The sequence below is a fragment of the Tachypleus tridentatus genome, chromosome 12 (genome assembly GCF_004210375.1).
Source record: "Tachypleus tridentatus isolate NWPU-2018 chromosome 12, ASM421037v1, whole genome shotgun sequence".
Lineage (NCBI taxonomy): Eukaryota > Metazoa > Arthropoda > Merostomata > Xiphosura > Limulidae > Tachypleus > Tachypleus tridentatus.
In genome coordinates this window covers 58,352,840-58,371,524 of record NC_134836.1, presented here as the reverse complement: position 1 = coordinate 58,371,524, position 18,685 = coordinate 58,352,840, and the positions used below count along the sequence as shown (strand labels likewise).

At 31.2% G+C, this 18,685-nt stretch overlaps 1 protein-coding gene across 1 annotated transcript in view; it reads right to left on the bottom strand.

Annotated features, from left to right (window-relative positions):
• Positions 1-4,264: 4,264 nt before the first annotated feature.
• The window catches only part of LOC143233377 (nephrin-like), a 113,440-nt gene continuing 99,019 nt past the window's right edge, over positions 4,265-18,685 (bottom strand). Inside the window, exons 14-22 of the mRNA XM_076469563.1 lie at positions 17,832-18,125; positions 17,192-17,470; positions 14,326-14,634; positions 13,871-14,158; positions 13,258-13,434; positions 7,964-8,109; positions 7,342-7,456; positions 6,398-6,498; positions 4,265-5,825 (exon numbers count right to left, since the gene is read on the bottom strand). Coding sequence (XP_076325678.1) covers positions 5,577-5,825; positions 6,398-6,498; positions 7,342-7,456; positions 7,964-8,109; positions 13,258-13,434; positions 13,871-14,158; positions 14,326-14,634; positions 17,192-17,470; positions 17,832-18,125 — 1,958 coding nt within the window. The 3' untranslated portion in view covers positions 4,265-5,576. The remainder of the gene's footprint in view (positions 5,826-6,397; positions 6,499-7,341; positions 7,457-7,963; positions 8,110-13,257; positions 13,435-13,870; positions 14,159-14,325; positions 14,635-17,191; positions 17,471-17,831; positions 18,126-18,685) is intronic.

The window sequence follows — 18,685 nt, the reverse complement described above, 5'->3', positions numbered from 1 at the left end:
TCTATTATAAACATATAAATAAGTGTTTGATGTAGTTTCTTTTCATCTATTATAAACATATAAATAAGTGTTTGATGTAGTTTCTTTTCATCTATTATAAACATATAAATAAGTGTTTAATGTAGTTTCTTTTCATCTATTATAAACATATAAATAAGTGTTTGATGTAGTTTCTTTTCATCTATTATAAACATATAAATAAGTGTTTAATGTAGTTTCTTTTCATCTATTATAAACATATAAATAAGTGTTTAATGTAGTTTCTTTTCATCTATTATAAACATATAAATAAGTGTTTAATGTAGTTTCTTTTCATCTATTATAAACATATAAATAAGTGTTTAATGTAGTTTCTTTTCATCTATTATAAACATATAAATAAGTGTTTGATGTAGTTTCTTTTCATCTATTATAAACATATAAATAAGTGTTTGATGTAGTTTCTTTTCATCTATTATAAACATATAAATAAGTGTTTAATGTAGTTTCTTTTCATCTATTATAAACATATAAATAAGTGTTTAATGTATGTAGTTTCTCTTTTCATCTATTATAAACATATAAATAAGTGTTTAATGTAGTTTCTTTTCATCTATTATAAACATATAAATAAGTGTTTAATGTTTCTTTCTTTTCATCTATTATAAACATATAAATAAGTAGTAGTTTCTTTTCATCTATTATAAACATATAAATAAGTGTTTAATGTAGTTTCTTTTCATCTATTATTCAACATATTATAAACATATAAACATATAAATAAGTGTTTAATGTAGTTTCTTTTCATCTATTATAAACATATAAATAAGTGTTTAATGTAGTTTCTTTTCATCTATTATAAACATATAAATAAGTGTTTGATGTAGTTTCTTTTCATCTATTATAAACATATAAATAAGTGTTTGATGTAGTTTCTTTTCATCTATTATAAACATATAAATAAGTGTTTAATGTAGTTTCTTTTCATCTATTATAAACATATAAATAAGTGTTTGATGTAGTTTCTTTTCATCTATTATAAACATCTATTATAAACATATAAATAAGTGTTTAATGTAGTTTCTTTTCATCTTATTATAAACATATTATAAACATAAGTGTTTAATGTAGTTTCTTTTCATCTATTATAAACATATAAATAAGTGTTTAATGTAGTTTCTTTTCATCTATTATAAACATATAAATAAGTGTTTAATGTAGTTTCTTTTCATCTATTATAAACATATAAATAAGTGTTTGATGTAGTTTCTTTTCATCTATTATAAACATATAAATAAGTGTTTGATGTAGTTTCTTTTCATCTATTATAAACATATAAATAAGTGTTTGATGTAGTTTCTTTTCATCTATTATAAACATATAAATAAGTGTTTAATGTAGTTTCTTTTCATCTATTATAAACATATAAATAAGTGTTTGATGTAGTTTCTTTTCATCTATTATAAACATATAAATAAGTGTTTAATGTAGTTTCTTTTCATCTATTATAAACATATAAATAAGTGTTTAATGTAGTTTCTTTTCATCTATTATAAACATATAAATAAGTGTTTGATGTAGTTTCTTTCATCTATTATAAAACATATAAATAAGTGTTTGATGTAGTTTCTTTTCATCTATTATAAACATATAAATAAGTGTTTAATGTAGTTTCTTTTCATCTATTATAAATAAGTGTTTGATGTATGATTTCATATAAATAAGTGTTTAATGTAGTTTCTTTTCATCTATTATAAACATATAAATAAGTGTTTAATGTAGTTTCTTTTCATCTATTATAAACATATAAATAAGTGTTTAATGTAGTTTCTTTTCATCTATTATAAACATATAAATAAGTGTTTAATGTAGTTTCTTTTCATCTATTATAAACATATAAATAAGTGTTTGATGTAGTTTCATCTATTATAAACATATAAATAAGTGTTTGATGTAGTTTCCTTTCTTCATCTATTATAAACATATAAATAAGTGTTTAATGTAGTTTCTTTTCATCTATTATAAACATATAAATAAGATGTAGTTTCTTTTCATCTATTATAAACATATAAATAAGTGTTTGATGTAGTTTCTTTTCATCTATTATAAACATATAAATAAGTGTTTGATGTAGTTTCTTTTCATCTATTATAAACATATAAATAAGTGTTTGATGTAGTTTTCTTCATCTATTATAAACATATAAATAAGTGTTTGATGTAGTTTCTTTTTCATCTATTATAAACATATAAATAAGTGTTTGATGTAGTTTCTTTTATTATGTAAACATATAAATAAGTGTTTGATGTAGTTTCTTTCATCTATATAAACATATAAATAAGTGTTTAATGTAGTTTCTTTTCATCTATTATAAACATATAAATAAGTGTTTGATGTAGTTTCTTTTCATCTATTATAAACATATAAATAAGTGTTTAATGTAGTTTCTTTTCATCTATTATAAATTATATAAATAAGTGTTTAATGTAGTTTTCTTTTATAAACATCTATTATAAACATATAAATAAGTGTTTGATGTAGTTTCTTTTCATCTATTATAAACATATAAATAAGTGTTTGATGTAGTTTCTTTTCATCTATTATAAACATATAAATAAGTGTTTGATGTAGTTTCTTTTCATCTATTATAAACATATAAATAAGTGTTTAATGTAGTTTCTTTTCATCTATTATAAACATATAAATAAGTGTTTGATGTAGTTTCTTTTCTATTATATTATAAACATGTAGTTTCTTTTCATCTATTATAAACATATAAATAAGTGTTTAATGTAGTTTCTTTTCATCTATTATAAACATATAAATAAGTGTTTAATGTAGTTTCTTTTCATCTATTATAAACATATAAATAAGTGTTTAATGTAGTTTCTTTTCATCTATTATAAACATATAAATAAGTGTTTAATGTAGTTTCTTTTCATCTATTATAAACATATAAATAAGTGTTTGATGTAGTTTCTTTTCATCTATTATAAACATATAAATAAGTGTTTAATGTAGTTTCTTTTCATCTATTATAAACATATAAATAAGTGTTTAATGTAGTTTCTTTTCATCTATTATAAACATATAAATAAGTGTTTGATGTAGTTTCTTTTCATCTATTATAAACATATATAAATAAGTGTTTGATGTAGTTTCTTTTCATCTATTATAAACATATAAATAAGTGTTTAATGTAGTTTCTTTTCATCTATTATAAACATATAAATAAGTGTTTAATGTAGTTTCTTTTCATCTATTATAAACATATAAATAAGTGTTTGATGTAGTTTCTTTTCATCTATTATAAACATATAAATAAGTGTTTAATGTAGTTTCTTTTCATCTATTATAAACATATAAATAAGTGTTTGATGTAGTTTCTTTTCATCTATTATAAACATATAAATAAGTGTTTAATGTAGTTTCTTTTCATCTATTATAAACATATAAATAAGTGTTTAATGTAGTTTCTTTTCATCTATTATAAACATATAAATAAGTGTTTGATGTAGTTTCTTTTCATCTATTATAAACATATAAATAAGTGTTTGATGTAGTTTCTTTTCATCTATTATAAACATATAAATAAGTGTTTGATGTAGTTTCTTTTCATCTATTATAAACATATAAATAAGTGTTTGATGTAGTTTCTTTTCATCTATTATAAACATATAAAAATCATAACTGACAATACTTTAATTTATAATAATCAATTTATTCTTCGAAATCGTTCTTTTATTCAAACAAGGTTAGTAAACACGTGTCAATTAATTTCTTAGAGTAGATGGTAGCTGTACGTTATTGACCGCTACCCTCTGGTCAGTAGCTCAAAAATTAAGAGACTTCGGTAGATAGGCTTAGTATCTTTATATATACAGGGTGTTCGGAAAGTCACTGTGCAATTTTGTAACAACATTCATTTAGTCTGTTTCAAACCAGCAACTGATAGCGGTGTTTAGAAACAATATAAGAAGGATCCAGACCTGTATTGATACCAACGGGGGTCACTTTCAACATTGTTTATAATTGTCATTCATATTTACCTCCTGTATTCTATATTGAAACATGTGTGTTAATAAATATATAAGTGCACAGTGACTTTCGGAACACCCTGTATTTGTAGAAACGGCTGGTTTTGGTTGAGAAAATTTTTACATACATATTTTTCTCTAGAAACAATCACTGATTAGTTTCCTTACAGTAAATAGGAAATACAAATTTCAATAATAACCAAGAGTGGTGGATTTCTGCAGAATTTTAAAGAAAAATCAAACACAAATAGCGTTGCATGAAAACGTATTTTATTCACAACTTCAGAACAAGTGAACAGTTGAGTATTAATATACAACAATGGTACATTGCACACTCACACAAAACAAGAGTCGCGATCAGTAGTAACATAAGTTAATTTTATAGCGTTATTATTTCTGGCCGTCTATTGTAGTCTCGTCAAAGTTAAGTATGCTTAAGTTAAGTATCATAATGATGATATATACAAGTTTTATTTGAACGGTTTATTTTGTCACCGAAAACAACAGCCAGTTGTAGTCATCGTAAATTAAGTAAAAAGAGCTTTGGTGAATAGATTGACTAGATACACGTCAAGCCTTTTCATTAAATGGGACCGCAGCATGCCACTTTTGTTTGTCCGGAAATATATATATGAATATTTATACATTTAAGTAATTGTATGGATATAATTAGATGCATGTATACAAGGAAAAGCACATCCATGAATATTTTAATTTGTTATAAGTTAAAATTACGCCATCTATTATTTTTACTTTCTTTTCTACATATCTGGAAAAGAACCATTCACTTTGAAAATAATTCTCTTCAAGCAGAAACTCATTGGTCCCGTCACGATACATAAACAGATCTAGACTTTTTAATAATGTGATACACGAACACACACACACACATCAAATACTTGAAAACCAATTTTTGAATCAAACCCAGATCGTTTCGAATCAAATTACAATGAAATAAAAGGGACGTTAAGCCTCACGAAAAATATTTAAAACAACCACCCATGACGAAAAATTATGCATTTTAATATAATTTTCTGTTATCTTGTGAAGCCATTTGATCCTTTTCTGTTATCGTCTTATTTTAGTGTTTCTGAATAAGGCACATTCACCAAGCTCTTACATACAAAGAGTACAGTCGTCTAGGAAGGTTTACTTAGTCGCATGTGTGTAGGTTTGTTATCTGGGAATGACTTTATGTGACAGGCTTTATATATTCTTACACACAAACATTTTCGGGACAGACGTTTCTGAGTACGTGATCTTTCACTAATTTAAACTGTACGCTCGCGCACAGTTGACAAGATCTTTCGTCGTATTTGCAGAAATGTTTAATAATTTAACCCACTTCTCACAGCTCTACTTATAAATAGTACCGAAATTCATTATATGAAATTTGCGTTTTAACTTTATACCTGAAGTACTGAGCTTCAGTAGCTTATGAGACAGATGTAGATATAATAGTCGGTGCTCTGTATACCACATGTTATCTTTCTTACAGGAGTCGATCAGAACAATATGGGCAACAACATGCGAACCTCTCATAAGCCACGCAGAATGGCATCACACTAAGTGTCCAGGCATTTGTTCTTTCGCTATGATTCCATCGGAAATCTGATCTCGGTAGTTGCTAAGAATAACTCCTGGAACGTAAGGATTAAAAGTGCTCAGGATCGGGGTGTTACTGGTTGTTAGTGAAACAGGGAATGGAACATAACGTGCATCAGGAGAGATATACGATTCTCCACCACTAGCTGTTGTTCTACTAGGTGGCGCTGGAGGATTGTTGTGGCCACTTCTACCATAACTAACCTACAAAAATAAAAGAATAATAAAACACGTTTGATTACAAAAAAGAAATATTCAATTACAAAAAGTTTACGGTGTGATAAAGAAATATTTCATGAAAATTTCTTGTAGTGATATCTGTAGATCACATTCCATTTGTACTGCGATCGTAAGTGACAGCTTTCTGTGCTTAATTTACACTTTACGTATAATATTATAATTTCATTTTTAACGTTCACTTTACAGATGTAATTCATAACAGAAAGATTGGGTAAAAATTTATTTGCATTGTAAAGCTAAAAATAAATAATTAAGCACTTGTGAACTTCATTATGTCACGATTAATTAAAAAATTGGTAGATATTTATTTACATTGTATAACTAAAATGAATAATTAGTCGCTTATGAACTTCATTATGTCACGTTTAATTAAAAAATTGGTAGATATTTATTTACATTGTGTAACTAAAATAAATAATTAACAGATTGTGAACTTTATTAGGTCGAATTACTTTCTTTCTGATTAAAACATCAGAAAAAAACAAAACAAAAAAACAAACAAACAGAGCCAATGAATAATTTAACACCAACAACACCTTTTCGCCCAGCTTTTGGTTATAAGCGTTCTTTCTTAGGGCGTCGATATAGAAGTCTTCCTCCTGTTGGTCTGGTGGTCTTGAAAGTTTTGTTTGTCTGTCTGTATTGGAGAGTCATATCAATACTTTAGGTAAACACAAATACGTTGAATTAATGGACAAAAAAGTTGACGTATACGTTGCACTCATTTGAATGTCTACTCTTAATATTATTAAGTCAAATTGCTAAGCACCTATTAACAACAAAGTCAACTATTATTCTCAACTATGTTTAAAGCAGACAAGAGTTTATTGAGTTTATAAAAGTAAATAAACTAACAACCTATAACTCCAGGATGTACTTTAATTAGCTATATCTCGTTGATGAAGCTGTAATAGGGACATTTTATCTATAAAGCTACATTTTATACAAGGCCTGGAATGGCTAGGTGGTTCTACTTCCTGTCACACCAAACATGTTCGCCCTTTCAGCCGTGGAGGCATTATAACGTGACGATCAATCCCACTATTCGTTGGTAAAAGAGTATCCCTAGAGTTTGCGGTGGATGGTGACGACTAGTTGCCTTCCCTCTAGTCTTACACTGCTAAATTACGGATAGTTAGCGCAGATAGTCCTCGTGTAGATTTACGCGAAATTAAAAAAATCAAACCTTTTATATACATAGGTCGTTATCTCATTTACGTTTATAAAGAAAAAAGGCAATTAGAGCAAATATTGTTGCACTAAGTGAGAGCAGGAAACGGAAAATGGAGGTAATGCAATACACTCGTCCACTGTGCAAGAGGACAGTCGGAACAGGTTTTACGCATTACTTTTATCTTTCAGGATATTTAATCAGAAAATCCAAATCTGTCTTTTTCGTAAAGTTATTGATAGAAATGATTTACTGTAATGTGCATTTATCTCAGTATAATATGAAGCACTTAAATATTTAATGTATTACCTTGTGGATGATATCGGCCATATGGAGAATAGTGAGGACTTGTTCCATCAGGCATATAAGAATCTCCGTCTTGGTCAATCAGATATGTGGTTAGCACAGGGTTGGTATGTTCTTCCTTTAAGGAAAAAAAAAAACTGGATTAAAGTCTTGGATCATCCACATTACTATCTCAAGTATTTACAAATGGTGAAAAAAGAATTTCTTTAAGGATAACTTTTTATTGTTGTCGAAATATTTGGATCGATTCAGTTTATCTAGTTTTGATAGTTTATATAACTTGGTGAAGTTCGAACCACGAATCTGTACCGTCAGAAATATTAAGGGTAAAATTATTTGTATTTAAAAATTAATGAAAATACTTGCAATAAGTGGGAAAAGCTGACACTAAGTTGCATGACATTAAAGTTTTGAAAATAATGACAGATAGAAAAATACTGTCTCTAAGGTGTGTGCTTAAAACTGATGAATTAGAAACTTGAGTCTTAAACACTAACGAAACTAAGGTACAATAGTTGTGACAGCTTTAGGGATTTAAAGTATAGGGACATGAAGTCCTGGATTTGACGCACGTGAAAAAAAAGTTTCGTAAATTCGTTAAAGTTTTACTCAAACTAGCTCTTACTGAATATTCTCCTGTGCTCGGTCCATCGGAGTAAGCTTCACTTTTCTCGGAAGTGGAACTCAAGGTTTCTCCGTTTACCGTGTCACTGTAACTGCTCGGAGCATACATCTCAATGGTAGCAGCTTTGCTACTGGTGTGGTCGCTTTCTATTGGATCGAAACGATATTTGATTATTCATCACCAGAGAAATTGTTTACAACATGCCAAACCCTAATATTTACTGCTTTGTTTCAAATATGAACCAGTAACAGTAACTACATGAATAAATTAGAATACATTTTACTTCAAATAAAACTATTCGAAACTTTAATGGTATTTTTTATAGAGCTTCTGTCTTTGTGGCTTTTTTCAGTTTTTGTGTTTTAATTTCGAGCAAAGCTACACGAGGGCTATCTGTGCTAGCCGTCCTTAATTTAGCAGTGTAAGACTAGAGGGGAGACAGCTAGTCACCACTACCCAACTATTAAGCTACTCTTTTACAAACGAATGGTGGGATTGACCATTACATTATAATGCCCCAATGGCTGAAAGGGCGAGCATGCTTAGTGCGACGGGGATTCGAAACCGCGGCCCTCGGATTACAAGTCGAACGCCTTAACCCACCTGGCCATGCCAAGCCTGGTTCTTTTCAGAAATGCAATATTAGTTTTAATATTGCAAAAAAAAAAAAGATGTTACTACAAGAGTTAAAAGTTCTATAAATTACATACATTTAGAAGCCATTTTATTAGAACCCATGCACACGTTTACAGAATATACTCATCGTGTGATTTGACAGATGATCATTTGCGCCTTATCAAGGTACAGAAACAGTCAAACCACACTAGCCGAGAAAACAGTGAACAAATGAATGGATCTATTTTTACTTTGAAATAAGAATAATAAACTGTTCGTCTAGCTGTAATGAAATACCGTTTGTTTGTTGTTTTTTTTACTGGCCCTTGAAAAATATCTATTTTCAGAATTTATCAACAGTGGCAATTGAAAAACGCCTGTCACTAGATAAAGCAACAACAACATAACTTTGACTCTTCTCCAATTAACCCTGTACTTTAATAATAGCGTTTCGCCTGTGTTCAGTGCTATCTTGAAAAGATCATCATACATGGTACCCCACAACCAGTCTGAAGACCACTTAAAAGAAATACAATAAAGAAACCATGCTTTAGTGGTTCTCAGAGCAAGCAAGCTGTAGAAAATAAACAACAGGAAATATGTGATAGGGTTTGATACGTCGGGTTTTATTGTTTGTTCTGTTGACTGAGAATATTGACCCTCATACTAATGTCCAGACAGTATACGTTGGAGGTGTTTATGGTGTGACGAATGTTCTCATCAGCTCCTTAAGAAGGGCATATGACATTCGCAGTATACATAATCATTTCAGTCATTCATTGCCACTTTACAATGCTGAAGTTTATTATTGATGGGAAACCACTATTCCAACAAACTTCTACAAAAATCGACTGCCTATACATTGTCCAAATGTATTTCAAGACGTTTCCATAGCTACCATCATCTGTGTAATGAGAATTAATTCCATGTTCATAAACCATATTTCAGGATATCTTATACACAAGTAATGGATCGTATCTCTCCAAGAAAGAATGGACATACATAAATGTATACACACATATCTTACACTGTCTGGCATTTTGTGTGGTTTAATCAACTATGAGTCTTCCAGTAGCACAGTGGAATGTCTATGGACTTACAACACTATAATCCGAGTTTTTATACCCGTAGTGAGTAGAGCACAGATATCTCATTGTGTGGCTTCCTGCTTAATTACAAACAATAACATCTACTATGAACCGAGGCTAAAGGTGATTCATGATAAGATTGTCCTGAAAGCAATTGTTCTCATCAAGTATTCAGTTATGATATATTCTAGAGACAATTAATGATGTGCTAGAACAAAGAAGGACAAAACATATAGGTTTGTGTTTTGGTGTATTCATCTTGAAGAAAAAAGGACAAAACATATAGGTTTGTGTTTTGGTGTATTCACCTTGAAGAAAAAAAAACAAAACATATAGGTTTGTGTTTTGGTGTACTCACCTAGAAGAAAGAAGGACAAAACATATAGGTTTGTGTTTTGATGTACTTACCTAGAAGAAAGAAGGACAACAACATATAGTTTTGTGTTTTGGTGTACTTACCTAGAAGAAAGAAGGACAACAACATATAGTTTTGTGTTTTGGTGTACTTACCTAGAAGAAAGAAGGACAAAACATATAGGTTTGTGTTTTGGTGTGTCTTACCTGAAGAAAAAAAGGACAAAAACATATAGGTTTGTGTTTTGGTGTACTTACCTAGAAGAAAGAAGGACAAAAACATATAGGTTTGTGTTTTGGTGTACTTACCTAGAAAAAAGAAGGACAACAACATATAGGTTTGTGTTTTGTGTACTTACCTAGAAGAAAGAAGGACAAAAACATATAGGTTTGTGTTTTGGTGTACTTACCTAGAAGAAAGAAGGACAAAACATATAGGTTTGTGTTTTGGTGTACTTACCTAGAAGAAAGAAGGACAAAACATATAGGTTTGTGTTTTGGTGTACTTACCTTGAAGAAAGAAGGACAAAACATATAGGTTTGTGTTTTGGTGTACTTACCTTGAAGAAAGAAGGACAAACATATAGGTTTGTGTTTTGGTGTACTTACCTTGAAGAAAGAAGGACAAAATATTAGATTTGTGTTTTGGTGTACTTACCTTGAAGAAAGAAGGACAAAACATATAGGTTTATGTTTTGGTGTACTTACCTTGAAGAAAGAAGGACAAAACATATAGGTTTGTGTTTTGGTGTACTTACCTGGAAAAAAGAATGACAAAACATATAGGTTTGTGTGTTTTGATGTACTTACCTCGAAGAAAAAAGGACAAAACATATAGGTTTGTGTGTTTTGGTGTACTTACCTAGAAAAAAAAGAACAAAAACATGTAGGTTTATATGTTTTGGTGTACTTACCTAGAAGAAAGAACGACAAAAACATGTAGGTTTATATGTTTTGGTGTACTTACCTAGAATAAAGAAGGACAAAACATATAGGTTTATATGTTTTGGTGTACTTACCTAGAAGAGAGAAATACAAAAAAATACAGGTTTATGTGTTTTTGTGTACTTACCTAGAAGAGAGAAATACAAAAAAAAATATAGGTTTATGTGTTTTTGTGTACTTACCTAGAAGAAAGAAGGACAAAAACATGTAGGTTTGTGTGTTTCTGTGTACTTACCTAAAAAGAGAAAGACAAAAACATGTAGTTTATATGTTTTGGTGTACTTACCTAGAAGAAAGAAGGACAAACACATATAGGTTTATATGTTTTGGTTTACTTACCTCGAAAAAAGAAGGACACAACATATAGGTTTTTGTGTTTTTTTGTACTCACTCTGAGAAAGCTTAGACAGTCTCCGCAACACTTACATGAGCAGCATTGAAGAAAAAAGAATAAATCAGTGGACAGACATATCGAATTATTCTTCTACAAAAATAATATTCAGAAACAACCACGTACACCATGAGGAACTTTCTTTTTCAATTATATTAATTCTGTCTTCAACTTCCTGTCCCTTATCAAGCAAGACAGAAATTATTACACTAATATCTTAAATTATTTTTGTATTTTACAATAGTTTTATGAAATACAGAAAAAAAATTCGATCAAAGAAGCAAATTCAAACTGCAAATTTTTAAGCCTACTTAGCTCCTTCCTTTCCTATTGTATTTAGCATGCATGATGGAAGCAGCTAAGTAGGCTTAAAAATACCATATAACAGGGAGTTCTCGAAAGCGTTCCAACTTGCTATTATGAACACGTCCATCAAATGTCCTTCTATTGGGTTTAATATTACTTGCACGCCTTTAAGATTTTAAAAATTTAGCTCCTAGAGAAGCATTCTTAAGTTAAAAATATTATATAGCATTAGAATTAAATAATTTAAAACATAATAAACTGTGAATCATTTATCTATAGGTCGTTTGTTTGTTTGTCTTTCGAATTTCGTGCAAAGCTACACGAGGGCTATCTGAGGTAGCCATCCCTAATTTAAGAGTGTAAGACTAGAGGGAAGGCGGCTAGTCATTACCACCCACCTCCAACTCTTGGGCTACTTTTTTACCAACGAATAGTGGAACTGACGTCACATTATAACGCCCCCACGGCTGAAAGGGCGAGCATGTTTGGTGTGGCAGGGATTCAAACCCACAACCCTCGGATTACGAGTCGAGTGGCTCAACTACCTTATTAATAGCTACTACAGTTATGGAATGTAAATTTTATTTGTGAATTCAAGATTTTCATTTTATATTTTTACCACTCTTTAAAAAATAAAAATTATTTTCACAGGACATTATCCTTTCTATGGTGTTAATGTGGAGACATAGTATATAAATGTGAAGACTAGATAATGATTGCCCTTTACAATATTAAAAGAAATACTTATAATGTGGCCTAACATGGCCAGGCAGTTGGCTCACAAATGGAATGTCGCGGGTTCGAATCTCCATCATACTGAATGTGGAGAGGTTATAATTTCATCTTTGGTAAAAGAGTAACTCAAGAGTTGGCGGTGGGTCGTGATGACTAACTGCTTAGTAAGTACACTCTTGTATAGTAAGTATACCAAAGCACTATTAACTCATGGACTGCTAGCGCGGAAGTCCACGTGCAGTTTTGCGCAAAATTCAAAAATTTAAATTGTTCGTGTGGTTTTAAAATTTTCAATATTAGGTTTAGTAAAATTTACTCATATGGTTAGCACACAAGAGAATAATCACATGATGTAATTATTATAAAATGTATGCTCAAACGATCTGAAAGTATTTAATAATGACTAATTTTATCTCAGAAAAGAACAAGTGGTACATTTTTTATCAATAATTACGTTTTTCATTTTCGGTAAATCTTCGACTTTGTTCAAAGTAGAACAAAGATAATGTCTTTAGGACAACTTTTAAAGACACAGACTTAATTTTCACTATTTTCAGTAGTAAAATTCTTGTATAACAAATTTCGTTGCCTTAGGATAAATTTCCCGCCAGGGAAATACAAGTTACTTTTTAAGTTAATATTAAAATTATCCGTGCGAGAAGCCTGAAGTTCCTTAATATTTACACGAAATTCTCTCTCAGTATTCATAGGTTGAAAGATTATTAAGGAATATAAAGTAGTGACATTTGTTTAAGAACAGTTCTTAATCTTTACAAATGTCGCTTAGCCTATTTTAATTCATCACCGTAGACATAACATTTTCTTGTCTAAATAATTAAAATATGACAAACTGACATTACCTTCTTCCAGTCTTTTCTTTCTTCTTCGTCGAACAAAACATATAACAAGAACGATGTTGAGTACAAGAAGCAGGCTTCCAACGACAGAAACACCAATGATGATAATTTGAGGAAGTTCGCCCTTATCTGACAATACTTCGGTCATCGCCCGCTCGGTTCCTGTGGCGGGAATTTCACCTGGTGGTAATGAAATAAAATAAAAAAAAAAGATAAAAATTAAATAACCTAAGAAGTTAATAAAAATTATATGTAAGTAAACATGATCTGTATTAACAACATCAAGTAAAGTTCGTGTGAAATCGTACACGAGTTATTAAATGAAAATGGGGGGTATATTAATTAATCCTGATTCATTTTACTATATTTAATTTAAAAAACTAAGGCATAATACATTATCAGTACGCTAGGTTTTAAAGCAAGCAAAAACAGTTCATAAACTTGTCGCAGATCTTTAAAAAATATACACACACACAAAAACGTTCGATAGAATAGAACACAGCAAAATTAGTGGTCGCAGAACGAAACTGAACACTGTCTAGAAAGTTAGTGCAATCCTTGTTAAAATTATACTATTAGCCTATAGCAACATCATGGAGTACGAGCTATCACTTACTTGATGTCTTAGCTTTTAATATGTCAGTTGTGTACTCGCTGTATCCCAGATCGTTATAAGCTTGAATGCTAAAGGTATACTCCACACCTACACCTAACCCTGTAACCGTATACATTGTAGAATTAGCGGGATATACGTCTGCGTATTGGTACGCCTGGTAGTCGGTTTTCTTATAACGAATTCTGTAGGCCTGAGGGCGTCCTCCATCAAAACCAGGAATCCAACTCAGCAATACGGAATTGTGAGTGACATTTAATATTTTTACAGCTACAGGTGGATCAGGGTGATCTATATGATAATAATAAAAAACATTACACTTCTAAAATAAATTTTAAGAGGGGAGGGACAAAACAACACTTTGATAAGAATTGGAAACGCGCACATGTTAAAGTATATCTTGTACGCGTCATTAGAACTGTTTCTGTTAATTTAAAAGAAAAAAGAATTTGACTTACTTGTTAAATCTAGATTAATCTTCGTGCTATCGAAACCTAATTCGTTCCTGGCCACACATTCGTACAGTCCATAGTCGTGACTTTTCACATCTTTTACTTGAAGAACGCTCTCCCATGTTATTAAGTCAACCATTAACGTTTCAGTTTCGTATTTTTTTGGTTTGGTGTCGCTATCGATGGTGGCGCCCTCACGTGACCATGTAAAAGTGACGTTTGGCGCCCCCTCGGCTTTGCAAATGATCTTAGCGGTTTCTCCCTTTTCACTGGCAGACTTTTGTAGAGGTGGCGACCGGTCAATGATGGGTTTGTCTAATGAAAAGATGAAGTTTTAACTTATTTCATCACAAAAACATATTACGGAAGAGGTAGACATCAGTTTACTTCCTGTCATTACTATCTGATTACAATAGAACAACCTCTATTTAACGTTACCGTTTATTGAAAAATAAGAAAATACAAACAAACTATAGTGTTCTGATTGCAAACGTAAACACCAAATACAATGTGATTATTAACTTTGTTTTCTCTCACTAAAGGTATCTTTTATGCTTGTCTTCGAGTTAAAATAATGAAGATTTTACATCAGTAGGATTCATGTAGCTGTCAATCATTTAAAAATCGACAAACTAGTTTTGTTTTAACCAACAATGAAAGGGGTACATTAATCATTAAATATAAGAAATTTAATCTTAAAAAAAATTCGAAAGCTGAAAAAATATTATTACTATTCGGTATCATTAGCAGGATTAGCGGCCTAATTAGCAACCTACGCCTAATTATTAATTACGAAGTAGCACCATGAAGAGAGCCATCATGGACTGCCTAGTTTTTACAATGAACAAGGTTTGTAAGGCTGAAGAAGCTAAGAAGAGATAAAAAAATATATCACCGAAATCCTTCTTTACATCAGATAAGGAAGAGAAACAGTAAAAATGAACAGAAATAAAATTCCCAACATGCAGGTGTAGGTGTATTATCCTATGATAGAGGTTTCTTACATATATTACTGTATATCAGAAGTTTCTCTAAACTCATACGATACATTCTTCTATATCACAGGTCTCTCTGAAAATGGCTAAGTGTGTTAAGGCGTGCGACTCGTAATCTGATGGTTGCGGGTTCGCATCCTCGTCGCGCCAAACATGCTCGCCCTTTCAGTCGTGGGGGCGTTATAACGTTACGGTCAATCCCACTATTCGTTGGTAAAAGAGTAGCCCAAGAGTTGGCGGTGGGTGGTGATGACTAGCTGCCTTCCCTCTAGTCTTACGCTGCTAAATTAGGGACGGCTAGCACAGATAGCCCTCGAGCAGCTTTGTGCGAAATTCAAAAACAAACAAACTCTCTGAAAACATACAGATGTGTTTCTCTCTGTCAGAAATCTCTCTGAAAACATACATGTATATCACGCTGTCAAAAGTCTTTCTAAAACCATATATATATATTCTTCTGTGTCACAGGACTCTCTGAAAACATATAGATATATTTCTCTATCCTAGAGGACTATCTGAAAACACACAGATGTATTACTTTTTGTCAGAGGACTCTCTGAAAACATACATATATATTCTCTTATGTTACAGGACTCTCTGAAGACATACAGATATATTTCTCTGTAACAGAGGACTCTCTGAAAACATATAGAGAATACACGAAGTCCTAACGGTATACATGAGCCACAGAAAAATGCTGTCGCAGTCAGCGCACAACACACTACACGTAATGTAGAGGGAAAACCCCATTTACAATATCTACTATTAATGAGGGTTCTAATACATCGCAGAAACTCAGAAACCAGTTCAGAAACGTAACAGAATGCAAGAGTCTGTATTAGCAATTTATATACAATAGATACTGTGTCAAGAAGAATACCATTAAAAAAAAATAGACCTACGTATTACTGAAATAATGAAGTGTGAACCACACAGTAAAACAAGTACAGACGTCAGTATAATCTGGATAACTCTCTTTCGAAAATATTCAAACATTTGGTTGATTCAACTTCTAAATTAGGGACCCTCAACTGAGTGGAAAACTAACCAGACTTCCATCTCAAGATTTCTCTGACAACGGTAGCAAGTTAACAGCCGAAACGTGGGATAAAATTATTTAATAATTAGTATCCAGCTATCAGAAATGGCAAAGTTTAGTCAATACTTAATAAGTATACGTAGATGTTCGTATGGGCTACCAATCTTCATGATGACTGATATCTGATTACCACAATATTGCCGTAAAACTAGTATTTAGGAATTTAAAATCACACTCCGCTAAGTTTAACTGAAATATAATATAGGAAACTTGCACTCAAAAAGACGGCGAATGAAGAGAAGTGCATACTGTTTAATGATAAAGTTTACATTGATCCAACAAAAATAAATATGGATCTCTTATAATGCTTTTACTTTATAGCTACCAGTGTCAAAAAATCAGAACTTCAATTTATAAAGAGTGGGCCCGGCATGGCCAGGTGAGTAAGGCGCTCGACTCACATTATGAGAGTCACGGCTTCGAATGTTCATCATATCAAACACATGCTCACCATTCAACCATTGGGGCGTTATAATGTTACGTTTAATCCCACTATTCGTTGGTAAAGGAAAACCTAAGAGTTGGTGGTGAGTGGTGATGATTAGTTGCCTTCTCTCTAGTCTTTCACTACTAGATTAAGGACAGCTAGCGAAAACAGCCCTAGTGTAACTTTGCGCGAAATTAAAAAGAAAACAAACATACACTCTTAAATTAAAGATGGCTAGTGCAGATAGCCCTTTGTGTAGCTCTGCGCGAATTTTGAAAACAAACAAGCAATTTACAAAGACAACTAGAACGAAAAGAAACGAGAAAAAAAGTTTAAAAACTGAATGCATACGTTTTACCACTAAATGGGAAATTTTAATATCCTTCTCTCCAATATCATTGTCTGCGACACATTCAAACTCTCCCGAGTCTTCTCGAGACACGTTGTAGACCGTCAAAAACGAACGCCCATCTTCTAATGATTGCTTGGTGCGACTCATGTCAAAATCATCTCTGCGCCAAGTGATAACATTGTCTGTCAAAGGATTGGCATCCACAACACATTCCAGGTAAGCATTGGCAGTGTGATCCACCATAGTGATTTCGGTAACTTTGGTTATGGACGCTGGGTCTGAAATATATCATGCAAATAATCAAAGACAAAACAGAGTTTACAGGTTTTCCTTATTTATGTGTATAAACAGTTCTGATCTGTATTACAAGTCCAAGTGTTAATAATGATCTAATTCCATAGTGACCCCTATCGTATCTTCTTTCATATTTTATAACGTAATAATGGCTGGAAAAAAACACTCTTAAATGTTCTACGTGTGTGCTTTATAAGCAAAGACCACCTTTCAACTGTATTTATCTTCAGTAATATTTACCAACTCGACTGAATCGATAATAAACAGCACGTGCGTAAAGAATATATAAAAGTCAAACCGCAGTTACAACCTACGATCAAACTCATGCTATATAACAATACTCACATTGAATATTAAGAACAATTGTTGTCTCAGACGTTCCCTCATCATTGGTAGCTTCACATTTAAAAGTACCAGCGTCAGTTCTTTTAACACTTGTGATATTTATGATTGGACCGTTTGCGAAGACTCCAGAATATTTATTTTCGTTTGTTTCAATATCGGCTAGAGGGTTTCCATCCTTTGTGCAGGCGTAGGTAATGACGTCAGGGTTTCCCCTAGCGGTCAAGTTGATAAAAGTAGAACCTCCTTCCATGATATCGAAAGTTTCCAAGGGGAATGAGTAAAATTCTGGCTTGTCTGAAAATAAACATCAGATATTTCTCAAAAATAAACATTTGTGATGGATAAGAAAACAAAATTTCATTGTGTAAATCTTAACAACTACAGTTGTGAATGCTACCAGAGAATAACTAAAATATGAGTGTTCGAATACTTGTGACTGTGAGTTAAGATTTTGCTGGCTATAAATGATTTTGTGATGTTGTAAACATGCTAAAGATTTTACTGTTCATTGAAATTATAAAAATAATAAGAAAAGACTGAAATACAAGTTTTAAATGACTAGCTATATATATATATTAAGTTTAGTAAAACTGTTAGTTCATTTTAAAAATATATATCCCCCCAAATACGTAAATTAAAATATTGTCATTTATTTAGTTACAAGTATTTCAATTTATTAACACTTTTCTGCATCTGGCAGAACCACTTGAAGCGTGTTCCAAGTCTCGACAGTGTCTGATATTTTTATGTTAATGTAAAAATCTTTAGAAACTACATTTTTGCCATTGTTGTTTTTTTTCTCATTTTCCCTTACATTTCAGATGTTAAATAAATAACTTTACAATAAATCATTA